Source organism: Phalacrocorax aristotelis, chromosome Z (genome assembly GCF_949628215.1).
Source record: "Phalacrocorax aristotelis chromosome Z, bGulAri2.1, whole genome shotgun sequence".
In the NCBI taxonomy this organism is placed as follows: Eukaryota; Metazoa; Chordata; class Aves; order Suliformes; family Phalacrocoracidae; genus Phalacrocorax; species Phalacrocorax aristotelis.
Window position 1 is genome coordinate 8,298,019 of NC_134311.1, and position 14,607 is coordinate 8,312,625.

The window sequence follows — 14,607 nt, forward strand, 5'->3', positions numbered from 1 at the left end:
TTTTATTTTGCAAATTTTTTTCCAATTTCATGGTCAAGAGCCTACACCTAAGCTGGTTTGATGAAATTTGACAAATTGGAATAAATTTTTCGTATTGAAGCTCGTTGTTTGCTGAGGCTGCTTCCAAGCCACTCTGGAAAATGTAACATAACCTGCTTCTGAGGAAACAAACCCTTAAAGAGTGATATTACATTAATGCAGTGTTGCAGATAAAACTTTCCGTGTGCCTGCCATGGAAAAAAATCTCAGGAACTGGGACTTACTTGCTGCCAGGGCCATTTAGTGGTGGGCAATGTGAAGTTCCAAGAAAGAAGAAATCTCTTTCTTGGCAGGCTTTGACCAGATTGCTTCTGTCATGGAGCAAGCAGCAGACAGGCTGATACCAGGTAATCCCACACCAACACGGGGGCCTTCATCTCTAACAGTGTCCATGAATACTCCTGCATAAGGAAAAAAATCATAATAAAAAATTTAAGAAGCTGGATGGATTTAAGATTGTTAAATAATGAAGAAGCCTTGTGAGAGAAATTAGACTTCTTGGTTCTCCTAAAAGAAGATAAGACCCAAATTCATTTTTTTCCCTTTTGGCAGTTTTGCTGTCCAAAGCAGCCAGCGATTATTGCAGAGTAAAACTTGAGTACACCTGAAGGAAGCATCAATTCGGACTCACCTTCCTCTAATTCCTATTAATGCCGTTAAATCCATGCCCCCGTGTGGTGGGAAGCAGTGAGGTGGTGAAGAAGGGCCTTAGGTGGGTTGTTTCTACCATTCACTACACGAAGGAAATGGGGAAGTACAGCTGAAGGCATCTTGGTGTTGTCTCTGCCCTGAGGGGTGACGGCCACACTCCTCACCAGGAGCAAAACTGGAGGTGCCGTGGGATGGGGATGTGTGTAGGTGTGAGGGTATGGGGGTGTGAGAGGGGAGAGGGTCTTGGCATGGGGATGTGTCAGGTGTAGGGGTGGGGCTTTGAGGGGACATGGAGGTGGTGGGGGTGTGAAGATGTGTAAGGGAGTAGGGGTGTGAAGCTGTTGGAGGATGGGAGGGTGTGAGAGGTGTGTGATTGAATGTGGGTGTGTGGGGGGATGAGGAGGTGTGATGGGGCATGAGAGAGTGAGGGGTTAGGTGGGTGTAAGTGTGGGGTGTATGGCTGTGAGGGGGTGTGGGTGTGAGGGGGTGTAAGTGTGGATTTGGGGGGGTGTGTGTGGGTGAGTGGGTGTGCGCATAAGGGGGTGTGGGGTTGTGTGTGTGACGCGGCATGAGAGAGGGTCTGAGGGGTGTGCGAGGGGGTGCGAGGGGAAGCGGGAATTGCGCTCCCGCCCGCCGGCGCCTGCGGCCGTGGGGGGGGCACCATGGCGCCGCCTGCGCTGGGCCCCTGCGGGGAGGCCCCGCCCGGCCCGGCCCCGGCCCGGCCCCGCCCCGCCCCGCAGGTGTGCTGGGGCCGGCGGCGCTTCCTCGCCTCCCCTCAGCGCCGCTTGCAGCGGGGCGGAGGTTGCTGCGGATCCCGCTCCTCCCGGCCGCCTTCCTCAGGCTGCGCTTCTCCCGCTGCCCCCGGTGGGATCGGATCGGCCACGGGGCGTTCCCGAGCAGCCGGTCGGTGCTTGGCACCCAGCCGAGCCCGCCGGCGTGCCAGGCGGCGGGGACGCTTCCCGGCGCGGCGCGGGAATGCCGTGTGGGTGGGCCGAGCGGTGCCCTGCCCTGCCCAGCCCTGACCGGGAGCTGCGGGTCCGTCCCGTCCCGTCCCGCTCGGCCGGCCCTAAGGCGGGAGGAAGAGGAGCTGCCGACAGGTAACAACTCTCCCCTCGCACCCCCGACCCCCCGCTCGGTGCGGGGACGCCCGGCCTTCGGCTACCCCTCATGACGGCGACGGCCCTTTCTTCCAGGGTTTTATGGGAGGTGGAGGCGGTCGGAGGGCTCGGGTCGGTGACTGAAGGTCCGTGGGTGGGATGTTTGCCTTGCAAAGCGGTTCTGCCGGGCTCCTCTCAGTCCAAACACCGTTCCCTTTCTTCCTTCTTGGTGAATTTTTAAGGGAAAAGCCTTTGACGCGCTCTGTCCTCTCGCCCCGGTTGGTATTTTGTCAGGCGTCGTGTCTGTAACTTCTCCGTAGAGAAGCTGCCTGTCCCTGTTTTTCCCACGTCCCCCTCGGGAGACGATTTGGGGGCGTTAGGTGACAAACTGTGACACAGCGACAGCGCCGGGCTGCCTCAGAGCCCCGCAGCGCACCCCCCGCGGCCAGAGCTCCCGCCGAGCCCCAGGCAGGCTCCGGCGGTCGTTGCCGCCGTAGGAAACGCCTCCCAACGAGGCAGGGTCCTCGGACAGGCTATGCCTTTGCGGCGGGGAAAAGGTACCTCGGGAACTGGCTGGACCTCTCCAGGCTTTCTTCAAAAGTAGGGGCAGCGCGGGAGCTGCTGAGCGCGAAGATGGGCGGGAAGGGTGCGGGTCCTGGCGCCGGGCTGCTCGCCTGGGGAAACGGCGGCGCTGAAGAGGCAGGCGCTTGAGCGCGGAGAGGTGCGCTTCACAGGCGAGGCTCCCGAGACTGGAGTCGATTCTGCCAACTTTTTTTTTTTTCTTTTTCTTTTTTTCTGGGGAGGTGGACTGGGCTGCGTTAGCATGGTAATTTTTCAATCAAAAGTTACTTCCACTTGTGATACGTTTGAGCGTGTTTATGACAGTGTAGGGAATCAGAGTTCTTGTTATACTGACCGAGAGAATTTACTGGGTTAACGTGGATATGAAGAATCACAAAAATATTTAAAAGCCTATGCCCTTGAAGGGTGTAAGCACATCTTTTCTTCAGAGATGAGAATCGATGACTTAATTTTACTGGAATGATTTTAGGCTCTCTAAACACTACTGTGAAAGCTTGTTTGTGTAACTCAGAGTGCCAAAGCACAGAGGACAGGAAATTTGGCTTTAGCATTGAAAAAGCAAGGAACAGCTTGCAAGAATGTTGATTCATAGCACTCTTCTACTTAGTGAAAATGTTGTTTATGTTTGTTTATATGTTATAGCATTGATGAGGTTCCCCCCCTGCCCCCCCAAGTTGTGTGATTATTTCCACAGTTAGATATTAAGAAACACTCTAAGAGTTTTTGCTGGTAATTAAATGCTATTTACAAATCAGGAAGCAAAGGTTGGAAGAAGGGCTAAGACTGTCATTAAGCTCTAGTGGCTTTTTCCTCTAGGATGGCAGCAGGACCTGTACCAGAAAGGGACTCCAGGTTATCACTCTTGCCTATGCCAGCCTGACCTCAGGATGGAACCCACTGCAAATCCACAACAGTGGCTACCTAGTTCTTGGAAAGAAATCATAATAGGCTTTAAAAATTTATTTCCATACTGCAAGGTGCTTTGTGTTCCTTCATCTCAGAGCATTCTCCAGGACAATATTGCTTTTTGAAAATAAAATTAAGCTCTTCCTAGACAGAAAGAGTGTTCCAGGAATAGTATTTGTGCAAGAACACCAGAAATTTGTGGCTTATCTGAAAGACCAGTTCATGATTTGGTGTCATACACTAGGTTGTGTAGTTGCTCATTCTTTAAACTGCTATCCTGGCACAAGTTTACCTCTACAGCTGAAAAGCAGCTGCGTCACTCCTGACATCTCAGTAACACATGTAGTTGTTCTCACATTGCAATTAATTAGATTTAGGAATGCTTTATAATCCCAATCTATTTGGCATCAATGTGTGATGAATTATCAAATAAATTACTTTTCTAGGGAATCTGCTTGAACTGTGGTCTTTCATTTCAAAACAGCTAGCTGTGTTTTGGAGCAGGTTGTGCTCAGTCCAGGTGTGACACATGTATTTCCGCTGAGGCAGTGTCAGTGTGGGTCTTACAAAAGCCCAGCTACGCTTTGTTCCCACAGTGGCAATCTTAAAATGATGCAGCCTGAAGCGCATCCTGCAATTAGCAGATTCTCCAGATGAAATCATGGTTATCTTCATCCAGCTTTTAAGAGTGTTCTTTGTTGTACTGTGCCAGTTGCAGATCTGTAACACTTCCTTTTAACTGTATAGTATCTGATTCTGAAGTATTTGTGGATTTCTGCTCCCCACTTTATATTTCTTTCTCTGCTTTCCTTTGCCCCCATGCTGCCCCCTGTTCCTTTGCAGTGTGAAGTGTAGATCAACCGATAAACAGCATAGCTGGACCTTAGCAGCACTGGTTCTTGTGCTTCTTTCAGGGATCAGTCAGCCTGCTTTGCAAACCTGACAGTCCCAGTGTGCAGATCTAACCATTAGTTGAGTTTCTGAAATTAAATTTATTAGTACATACAAGCCCTGGTGTGATCTCAGGCACACTGGATCTGCTGACCTCCCTGCACGAAAACATCCTGGGCTTTCTCCAAGCCAGGTTTATACAACATCCTGGCTACACAATCTACTCCAAACATTAGCTATTGGCTCAGGCTAGCTGCCTTCTACCTGCGCTCAGATTAATACTGCTGGTAAAGACTATGGAGACAGTGAATTTAAGCTATCGGAGGCATTAGATTGGATGTCAGAAAAAGTCTCATTTTTAGCACTACCCTGCTGCATGACTTCGAGTAGCATTCTTCTTTTTCTGTGCCTGTTTAACATTTAATGTTCTTTTGGCCATAACAGATATTTCTACAGATGAAAAGACTTGTGTAAGAAGCACTATACACCATCACTTAAGTGAAGCAAGCAGTTAAGTATCAGAAGAGCTTTAGATAAGATACAAAAGAAATGTAAAATCACCAGTGACTTCCAGGTAGGTCAAAACCAAGGGAGAACACAATCAGTATTCCAGCATGTGTGCTATCTAAGAGATAATTCTTTATAGTTTGTTTTTGGAACCATAAATGCGCAAATTAATTGGATGCTTTAATAAAAGAGTTTATAATAGTCTTTAATATGTTACTTGTCAAACATCCGCATTTCATAATAATGATTTGCTCATCGGTGAAACCTGAGATAGACACTACTGAATCATGTACTTTCAATATAATGGAATGAATTCTTACAGTAATTTCAATGCAATTACTTTAAAAAATGTTTTATCAAGACAGAAGGGGGGAAAAGAAAAACCCAAACCAACCAGTCAAAAGAAGGTGATAGCACTACAGCAGTGCCCCCACTCTCAGCAGTGATTGGAAGTGGGGTGTTTACTCTCATGAGGATGGACAGAGTAGTTCTGGCCCTCTTTCATCCTCCTTAATTGCTCAGAACAGGGCTGCAGTTACACATGTGCAAAGAACAGTCTTTGTGAGGGCCACAAGCCCAGAAATAAATGCTACCAAAGGTGAACTGGTTCATCTCACATGTTTCTCTTTTGGGTTTTTTTTCTGCCATACCAAATATTGTGAGCTATCTTACCCAAACGCACACTGTGCGTGACCGTTGTTGTACCATGTCACCTAACAACAACTGTATTGAATAACAGTTAAATACTTAATTAACACATTGCCTGTATGAAGCCCCATAACGAACTGCTCTGACTGATAAGTCACTGAATGTCACTGCTTAGCAAAAGCCCCTGTAGCTGCAGAGCATGATGCTACGGAGTGAAATAAACGGGGGTGGGGAGAAATCTGTGATTAAAACTGTCATGTGTATTTCAACTGACTTTGTTAGACTTTTGGAACAAACTACATTGATATCATCCTTTTATTTTGGAATTCAAAGAAAAACTCCAATTTTAAAGAAAAAACGAGTGAAATTACCACTCGTCAGTTATCTACCAGAACATTACTAGTGCTTTCAACGGTAAATACAAATGACTCCCTGTTAATTTCCTTTGCAGTTAAACTAATTAAATGTTTTTTTCTCTAGAAATAAACCATAAATAAACAAATGTAATTTTCATATCCATGTCTAATCATGTCTTGGAATTATATTGCTCTGCCAGCTGTTAAATATTGATTTTTCTTTCCTCCAAAGACTTTCCCTACACATGGGTAAGTAAGCACATGAAAAGACAGAAATAAAAGTAATTTAATTGATTTGTTTGCATGCATGCAGGTGTACATTCATGCAAGACCTGTCGTTATTTATACCACATTAAGCTCCTAATTTTTTTGTGTGAAACCTCTAGATTTTATTTGACGCTCTCAAATGCTTCTTTTGTTTTAGAGCTGATACTGTCTGCCCAGGTACCGGACCCCTCTCAGCCCACTGATCCCCACAGCGAGTGGGACAAGCTGTGTATGACCTCGTTTACGCTGCTTCACTCAGACTAGTATGTTTTCAAAGCAGCATAAGGAAGGTAGCGTACTTCCACAAATGCAATTTCTTTCATAAAAGACATCAACATTTATATTCCAGCCATGTATCTGTTTCTTCTTAGGTAAAAAATATTTCACTGTGCTTGCTTTTCTTAAGACCCATGAACCTTCTTTTTCTCATTAAATTCTAAATGTTCAGCATTGTTCTTTTATGAGAAAGAATATGTGAATGTGACACAGTATCTCACACCAATGAAAAAAATGCTGCAGATTTCATTCAGTTCTTGTTTCTTAATGCAAATCAGGAGTAGTACAGCTGTAGCACAGCCACTTGGGTGTAGTCAGTGTAAAGCCATTAGCATGTGGACAATTAACCTCTTTTTGCAGCTTATTTGGCAGAGTGTGACAAAAGGGAGAACAGTTCAGAGAAAAAAAATACTAGCATACTTTAAGCTTCTATAAATATTATAATTCTATCCAAGTATTAATTAAAATTTTTAATGCATTTCATGAAGTTTAGAGGTGAGAATACCTTCCCCCCACCCTTTATCTTCATACTCTTTTCACAAAGTATTTTGGTATTTGCAGGAGCAATTCATACAGTTGAATCCTCTTGTTTTTCTTTCTTTTTTTTGGGGGGAGGGGGCGGGGAGGGGCTCTTTACTTTCTCTGAAAACCAGGTGTTCTTTGCAGTCACTAGCAAGGTGTGAGACAAGTGCAATGACAGAAATGGTGGAGCTGCCAGGAGATGGGAATTCCCTGATAAGAGCCGTCTATCAAAGCCGCCTTCGCCTCACCAGACTGTTACTAGAGGGTGGCGCATACATCAACGAGAGCAATGACAGAGGTGAAACTCCTTTAATGATTGCTTGTAGGACAAAACATGTGGACTCTCAGAGTGTCAGCAAGGTGAAAATGGTTAAATACCTCCTGGAAAACAAGGCTGATCCCAATATACAGGACAAATCTGGAAAGACGGCCTTGATGCACGCTTGTCTGGAAAAAGCAGGCCCTGAAGTGGTATCTTTGCTCCTGAAAAGTGGAGCTGACCCAAGCCTGCAAGATCACTCCAACTGCTCTGCACTTGTGTATGCAATAAACTCTGAAGATAAAGAGACCCTGAAAGTTCTTCTTAATGCCTGCAAGGCGCAAGGGAAGGAAGTCATCATCATCACAACAGACAAGTCCCTGCAGGGAAGACAGAAAACTAAGCAGTACTTAAACGTGCCTCCAGCAGACCTCGAGGAATGCCATTCCCCAACCGCCTGCACTTCCCCCTCAGAAATAGAACTGAAAACATCGCCATCCCCTCTTTTAAGTTCAAATGAAACTAAAAAAGTACTCTTCAGCTTTAAAGAGGTGGATCATCCAAGAAGCGTGGACAACTCATCGCAAACAGTTTCACCGACAAAAAAATCTAGCTCAACAAAAGTAGGGTCCAAGCTGGTGCAAGTGCAGCAGCTACAGTCTGAGCCTTGGATAAAGAGCTCTCTGTCACTGTTTCACCAGAATAAAATTGTCTCTTTACAAGAACAACTTCAGGATATTACTCCAGAAGAAGAGCTGTCTTTCAAAATCAATGGTCTTGCCTTATCAAAGAGATTTGTCACCAGGCACCAAAGTATTGACATAAAAGACACTGCTCATTTACTGAAAACCTTCGATCAAGCTGGATCAATGAAGTTATCATATGATGAGATAAACTCTCAGATTCCTTATGTTGAAGAGAAACATAACCCCAGTGGGATTCCTGTGGATAAGGATGCCAGTTTGGGGCAAATCAGCTTTATTTCAAACCTCAGCAGTATTATGCAGAAAAGAAATTTAGGAGCAAATCACTACAGTTCTGATTCTCAGTTAACTACTAGTCTAAGTCCTGCTGCCGCAGAGGATGTTAAGTCAGTGACAGGAAAGAAGAGGATTCTTTCTCCATCTCACTCTTTGTTACCAAGTTCTAGAGAAGTACTGGAGAACACACCTCCTGTTACCCTGAGCAGGAAAAATCAAGCTTTTCTAGAAAGACGGGGTTCAGGAGCCTTCTTGTTGGATCATATTGCTCAGACAAGACCTGGTTTTCTTCCACCACTGAATGTGAATCCTCACCCCCCAATTCCAGGTATTACTTTCATAAACAGGGTTTCTGGGGTGATTTCTTGTGGGCAAAAGCACTTAATACCAGCAGCACCTGCTTTCCCTAGAGAGACCAAAAACACAAAAATGCTTTTAAGGAGGCAGTCATTGCAGACTGAGCAGATTAAGCAATTGGTGAATTTTTAACGGGATTAATACAAAATCTTTAAAATAAGTACATGTTCACTGCACTTGCAATACCTATCACAAGAGATAGCAGGTCTGTAATGTAAGGCTCTCTGCTTTGGAACGAGGTAATAGCTTCAGACTAAATGAAAATATATGCTTAACTAATGATGCTGCTTTCTGCAAACTGAGGAATATTTATTATACTGTCTTCATGTTTTCAACCTCAGCACTGAAATCTGCCCCGTGACAGGCTGAACCTGCAAAGGGTCTTAGGCACTGCAGGCCTCATTTTAGGTTGGAAACCCTATCCCCTCTCCCTGCCCCAGTTTCCCCAAATGAGTACTCTTTCTCCAGCCAGAAAGGCGGTGTGTAAGGAACTTGAAACAATTGGTTGTGATGCTGGACATCAGTCCCACCCTGCCGAACGTGTGCAATATCCAGAAATCCCAGGCACAGCCAGTGCGTACAAAGGGTGGGCAGCAGCAAGCGTACATGGGCAGTGGCTTTACTGCACGTGAATGGAGAATACACAGAGTCAATAAAATTCACATTGCAGAACTATGCTGCTGGCACAGCTACACCCAGGAAATCCGAGCTAGAGACTGGGAGCCTGCTTTAGAGGCCTTGCTGCCCGCTGGAAGCCAGTCTGAGAGTTCGAGTTCAGCACGCGATGCCTGGGAGACTCAAGAAGCCACCATAGTGAGCAAGAACTCCTGAATAATCTCGTGTAAAATGACCAAACCCTGCTCATGCTGTCAGTTAGGCTTGTCAATCAACTTGGGCTTTTCAAGCTATTGGATTGCTGGAATCTGCACATTTAAAAAGAAGGAGGGTACCCCCACACTCCCACAGAGGTGGAGGCTGTATCTAAACTTGGCTCCATTTCTTTCTGTAGTTCCAGGCTCCCCAAAAGAAGCAACCTCCACACCATGCAGGAGCTCCCTCTCCCCAGTCACAGGCCTAGGTTTCTTTTCAAGACAGGACAAAGACAGTGGGACACATCCAGATGCTGCTTCATCAGTGAGGAAGAGGTCTGGCCACCAGCTCAGACGGACCTAAAATAAAAAAATCCAATAGCTACGATACTCACCTGGGAGATGGAAGTCCTTATTTTGCATAATTTGAAGCAGAGGACTCAATTTCTTACGGTAAAGAAACATGCCTTTGCCTCCAAGCTATTGTGTATTTTTACATGGGTCTATTTTCCTTCCCATTTAGTGTTCTGTGATTCCAAACATCTACCTTGTCTTTGTGCCTATCCCAGATATACTTGATTTCTGGTATTTCATTTAGCATTTTGTACCTCATCTTTTAAAGACTGAGAAACGTTGAATGTGTTCTGTTTTCTTGTAATTTACAGAAATTGTATTAAAATTGCATCTGTATAATGCAAATTTCTGTGTAGTGAAATGCAGTACTTATTTTCTGAACACACAGTGGGTACTATCTGCCTTCTTGCAGCTTCAGTGAAAATTCACCCAGCCTGACTTTGCCTCGCAAATAACTGTAATGTTACTTAGCTTTGTCCTTAGTACAAGACAATCTCAAGTGGATGATAAACGTGCAGCCTCTGTAAATACCTTTTTATGTAAAAACATAAAAATGTCCCAAAGTTCATAAAATGCATATTTTGAAGAAGGGAATATTTGACATCTGGAAAGCGAAGGAGCATGGTTTACACCTCTGCACAACAGAGTTGTATGTCAAGTGCTGATCTGAAACTACTAATTTATATCTTGAAATCAGTTTTGTGATGACATCTTTCCAATCTATAGTGACAACTGCTAGAAGGCAGACGATCTTACCGTTGATCCTCTGGCCCAGCTCTCAAAGTTAGCCAGAATAAGCAGAGATGCAGATCTGTGTCACAATTGTCAAAATTAATTCTTCCCCACAAAATACAGGTCTTGAAATCCACGGTGTCCTTTGCCATCCTGCAGCCAGAGCTCTGCCACCGTGGGATGCGTAGCGTGCCAGTGATGCTGGGAAGGCTACGGCAAGCTGCACTACACTCCTGTGTTTGGCTGACTTGGAGAAGATTGTTGCACTTGTTGAGTTTCTCACACCGCAAGAGACATCGGTACCAGTCACAAAAATGTGGTTGGGTTATTTTTAACTAGAGATGGACCATCCATCCATGGAAAGACTCTCGGTCATTTATGGATTGGCTGGCAAACTCTAGTCTTGGCACATACACAAACAAGAAGTGTTCACTTTGTTAAAAATAAACCCAACACCTGAATTTGCACATTAAGCATCCAAAAAGGAGAAAGTTCCAAAAGAGAACTGAGACACATTTTAAGAGCTGTTACATACCAGTGGAAACATGGTAAAGGTGATGGAGTATTTGGTTCCATGTGAGCTCTACTCTTGCTTCAGGAGGTGTTGCTGGATCAGCATCTGCATTTACCAGGTAGAAACAAGGATTACATGGAAGTCTTTTTATGGCAGAGAAATTATGTGGAACAACATATGTCAATATTAAATTATTAACTGGGCACAAACTGGTCCCTACAAACGCCACATACAAACATACTTTTCAAATGTTTTATGATATTATAAACGGAAACAGCAATTTGTAGTCTGTTCATCTTTAAGTTAAATATTTGAAGTTAAAATATATCTTTAAAAAAATACAAACTTTTTTTTGAAAAAAAATCGACTAACAGATCAGATGTTCTAACTGGTATCTTTGCTGAAGGTATAAAGCCTGCTTTCTGCTGTACTGAATTTAAAATTAATTACATTTGTGGGATTACTGCTCCCTCAGCTGAAACATGAAAAATGTCTTGAGAAGTGAAGTTCTTCTGTAGTGTTGCCAGTATTTTGTGCTTAATTTTGATGCAGAATATGAAAGGTTAATGTTAGTGTTTATTGTTGCACCAATGTTACAAGTGACCTTCAGAGGAAAAACAGTGCAGTTCTGTTCTCTTGATGTTGTTATGACGGATAAATAAAAGGTTTTTTTCCCCCCATTCAGGGAATATGGAAATAGACACATCCTTTTATTCACCACTTAGGAGATGCTGAGTCACTACCAAAGGTACTCGCTCCTAACTGTTTCTCAGGCTGTCTCTATACAGCAAAATTGTAACAGTTAATTAGATCTGATCCAACATAGCTAAATTTGTACAAAGTATTGTGCGAGAGGGGCTCCGTCAGTCTGTTGGTAGCATGCTGCGGTTACCCTTCAGTGGAGGTACAGTTCTGCCATCTTTGAAGTCCTAATCATAATTTTCCAGTCATCCTTAATGTCTTTTAAGCAAAGAATGGGAAGCAAGACCTGGATTCATGATCCTCCCTGCCCCCAACATTAAAGTTGACAAACAACAAAGCACCTTTCAGGTGTTCTTTATGCATCAATGAAGAAACCACCACACACTAAAGCTTTTTCTTTGCTAGTTTTCTGGGAAACAAGATGTGGCTTCCCGTCCAGAATCATCGGGACTGGTTCTCATAGTGAAGCTTCTCTGAGTGAAGCTCATCCACTCTAACTTACAGAAAGATTCATGACAAAAATCATTAAACATTTGTAATTTAAACTGCATAAAATAGAAGTGGCATTTCTATGAGCAAGCATTCCTGTCAACACATGCTACAGCTTTCAGTAAAATACACCACCTATACGATTACCAATTTTGAATCTGCGTGGTAAATTTAGAAAAGTGAAAAATATTTTTCTACCTTTGCTTTTTATTTTCTCTGCAAAAATGCTGAGAAACCATACAATCAAAGTAACTTCTGGACAAATAGTGGTGGCCTCATGAAAAACAGTGACTGTCAAAAAAATTTCATGTTTTGGTTTAAGAAACTTAATATGTCACCACACAAGAATGCTGTAAAAGAGCAGTTTTCAAGGTGGTGTTTAAGGTGTGTTGTTCGAAATACAGTTTTCAAAATATCCTTCCCTGCACTTTTTGGTCTTGCTTTGAGAAGAAAGGGACCTGGAGGTGCTTTGTTTTGATTTTTGTCTTTTACAATTATGCCACACTTCCAAAAGAATATTGCCATAATTTGATGCAGCTACACTAGAAAAACAGTAAACTAAACCACTCACTAAATTCCTTTTTTTACCCCTCATCAATCCTTAATAAGACCTTCATCTTCCTGCATCTGTTATGCAGTACAACTACTTAATTTTCCAACTAAAACCAGGTATTTAGAAATAAATGGATTTTTACATTAGTAAACCATTATTCCATTAGTTGGCTATTTTACTGATGTAACAAGGGCCTGGCTTGTTAGAGAAGGGCAAACATTAGTCACAGCCAACCATCCCACTAAAAATATTAACACTATATTAATGAAAGGGACAAGCACCTTTTTTTTTTTTTTTTTGTAATTAATGTTGAAATTCAGACTTGGAGGGAAGAATGTCTGATTTAAAATATTTCCGAGCCACACATTTTCACCTCAAAGTATTACTGGCACTGCAATACCTTCAAGGAGATCAGGTTTGAAAAGGATAGATACATCTTATGAAAACTCAGGGTTGGTTTTTTTTTCTTTGGAGTGAAAGGGATAAAATTCCAATTTTTTTAGCTAATTGTTCAATAAAACACCTAGCTATTAATCCTTTTTAAAAGGCAGTAGGTCTTACACTCCCTTACACAAGTTAACCTCATTTTTGTATATACATATACATACACATATATTTACATATATTTTCAAAATTCCCATTCTTCAAAGAAGCACACCTCTTACCTGCGATGGGCATCTCCTTGGCCGACGATGCCTGTAGCTTCTTGAAAGAAAGCACAGACCTCCTAGGAATGTCCTTGGCTTTAGCATTTCACACAATTAAAACATGAGCTGGCTTCTTTTTGCCAGTACAGAAGGGGCAGCAGGACCTGAGGGCTCCAACTAGGGACCAAGGTATTCTGATGACACAAGCAGTTACCTGCACAAATTCTTTACTTTAACAAATTCCTTGCAAGTACCTGCTAAAGCTCAACGAAGATGAAAGTTAAGTTTGTGATAACCAAACTACAGGAATTACAGAAGAATTACTTGAAACTCCTTATGCATCTGTATTAATCCTCTAAAGTACTATGCACTACGTAGCAGGGTGACATATGGCATTAAAACATAAAACCTTTCGGCTGAAAGGAACATCGGGAGGTCACGCCCAACCCCAAGCTCAAAGCAGGGCTTGCTTCAGCCACACCGCTTATCTAAACTGGGATTCAGGAAGCCAAGCCATCAACAGTTCAATGCTTAAGGAAGCACCAGAAGACTCAGTTACCAACATGAAGTCAAAACCACTATTTTAAATTTAACCACAAAGACTGCATCTCCTGTTTCGGTACGCTTCCTTAGACCTAATGTTAATTCAGAGGTTTTGTCCCAAGCAAGAAAAAAAAGTGAAATTTATGTTCAGCCATTTAAAAAAACCCGTAAGATCTTAAAGTGGACAGTGAGGGTATTTTTTTTAGAATTGTATACAGTCCAGTTTATTCCCAAATTTCTGAAATCCAGATGCAGATCCATGCTGATGAACTGTAATTCCTGTATTTTTTTACCCTGAAGGCATCAGCTAGCAATTTTGAACACTTTCACAAGCTGCCACAGATGCTCAAAAGCTAGTCCATGTTAAAATACAAACTTGACCTGTATGTAATTTTTAAAAACACAATAATTAGAATGCATTAAAACGCATTTTAATTCTGCTTAGACAGATCCCCATTGAGATTATGTATTTGTATAGGCAAATTTTTTCTGCTACTGCAATGAGAGGAATCACAATTAGGCCGTGAAAGCAACAGCTATTGTGACAGAAGGATCACTGAAAAATTCAAGGGAACCAAGCCAAAGTATAAGGATATTAAAAAACAACACATAATTACCCCAAGAATTTAGATGTTCAAAATTCAGAAGACAACACAGTAGAACACCTTGAATTTTACTGGAAGAACAATTAAAAATAATGCTCTTTATTAAGGGTTTTTAATGAAGGCTCTGCTGTGGCAGCCTAAGCTGGTATCCCCAGCGGCTTATTGCACCCATAAGTTACCGCTCCTGTACAAGGGAAGGTGCACCTTAATGCCCCAGCACAACTCAGAGTTACTGCAGTGCAGAGTATTTTCTTCAGCCATGCTGCTAAACAGGTAGTAATACAATAATTACAGTGATAATTTGCAGTATAAAGATGTATC

The 14,607-nt window shown here is 43.0% G+C and overlaps 1 protein-coding gene across 8 annotated transcripts; it reads left to right on the forward strand.

The window, feature by feature from the left end:
- Window positions 1–1,442: 1,442 nt before the first annotated feature.
- Window positions 1,443–12,091, forward strand: ANKRD34B (ankyrin repeat domain 34B). 8 transcript variants are annotated; one of them, XM_075080043.1, is made up of 5 exons: window positions 1,443–1,787; window positions 4,611–4,740; window positions 6,102–6,234; window positions 6,887–8,309; window positions 9,348–12,091. In XM_075080043.1, the coding sequence occupies exons 4-5, from the start codon at window positions 6,914–6,916 to the stop codon at window positions 9,509–9,511; spliced, it is 1,560 nt and encodes a 519-aa protein (XP_074936144.1). In that variant the 5' UTR covers window positions 1,443–1,787; window positions 4,611–4,740; window positions 6,102–6,234; window positions 6,887–6,913; the 3' UTR covers window positions 9,512–12,091. The 8 variants fall into 8 exon arrangements, 6 of the variants coding, with proteins under 6 accessions (XP_074936144.1, XP_074936141.1, XP_074936140.1 ...); XR_012658153.1 differs by lacking the exon at window positions 1,443–1,787 and having other exon boundaries at window positions 3,555–4,740; window positions 9,348–9,600; window positions 10,357–12,090; XM_075080040.1 differs by having other exon boundaries at window positions 4,623–6,234.
- Window positions 12,092–14,607: the final 2,516 nt, after the last annotated feature.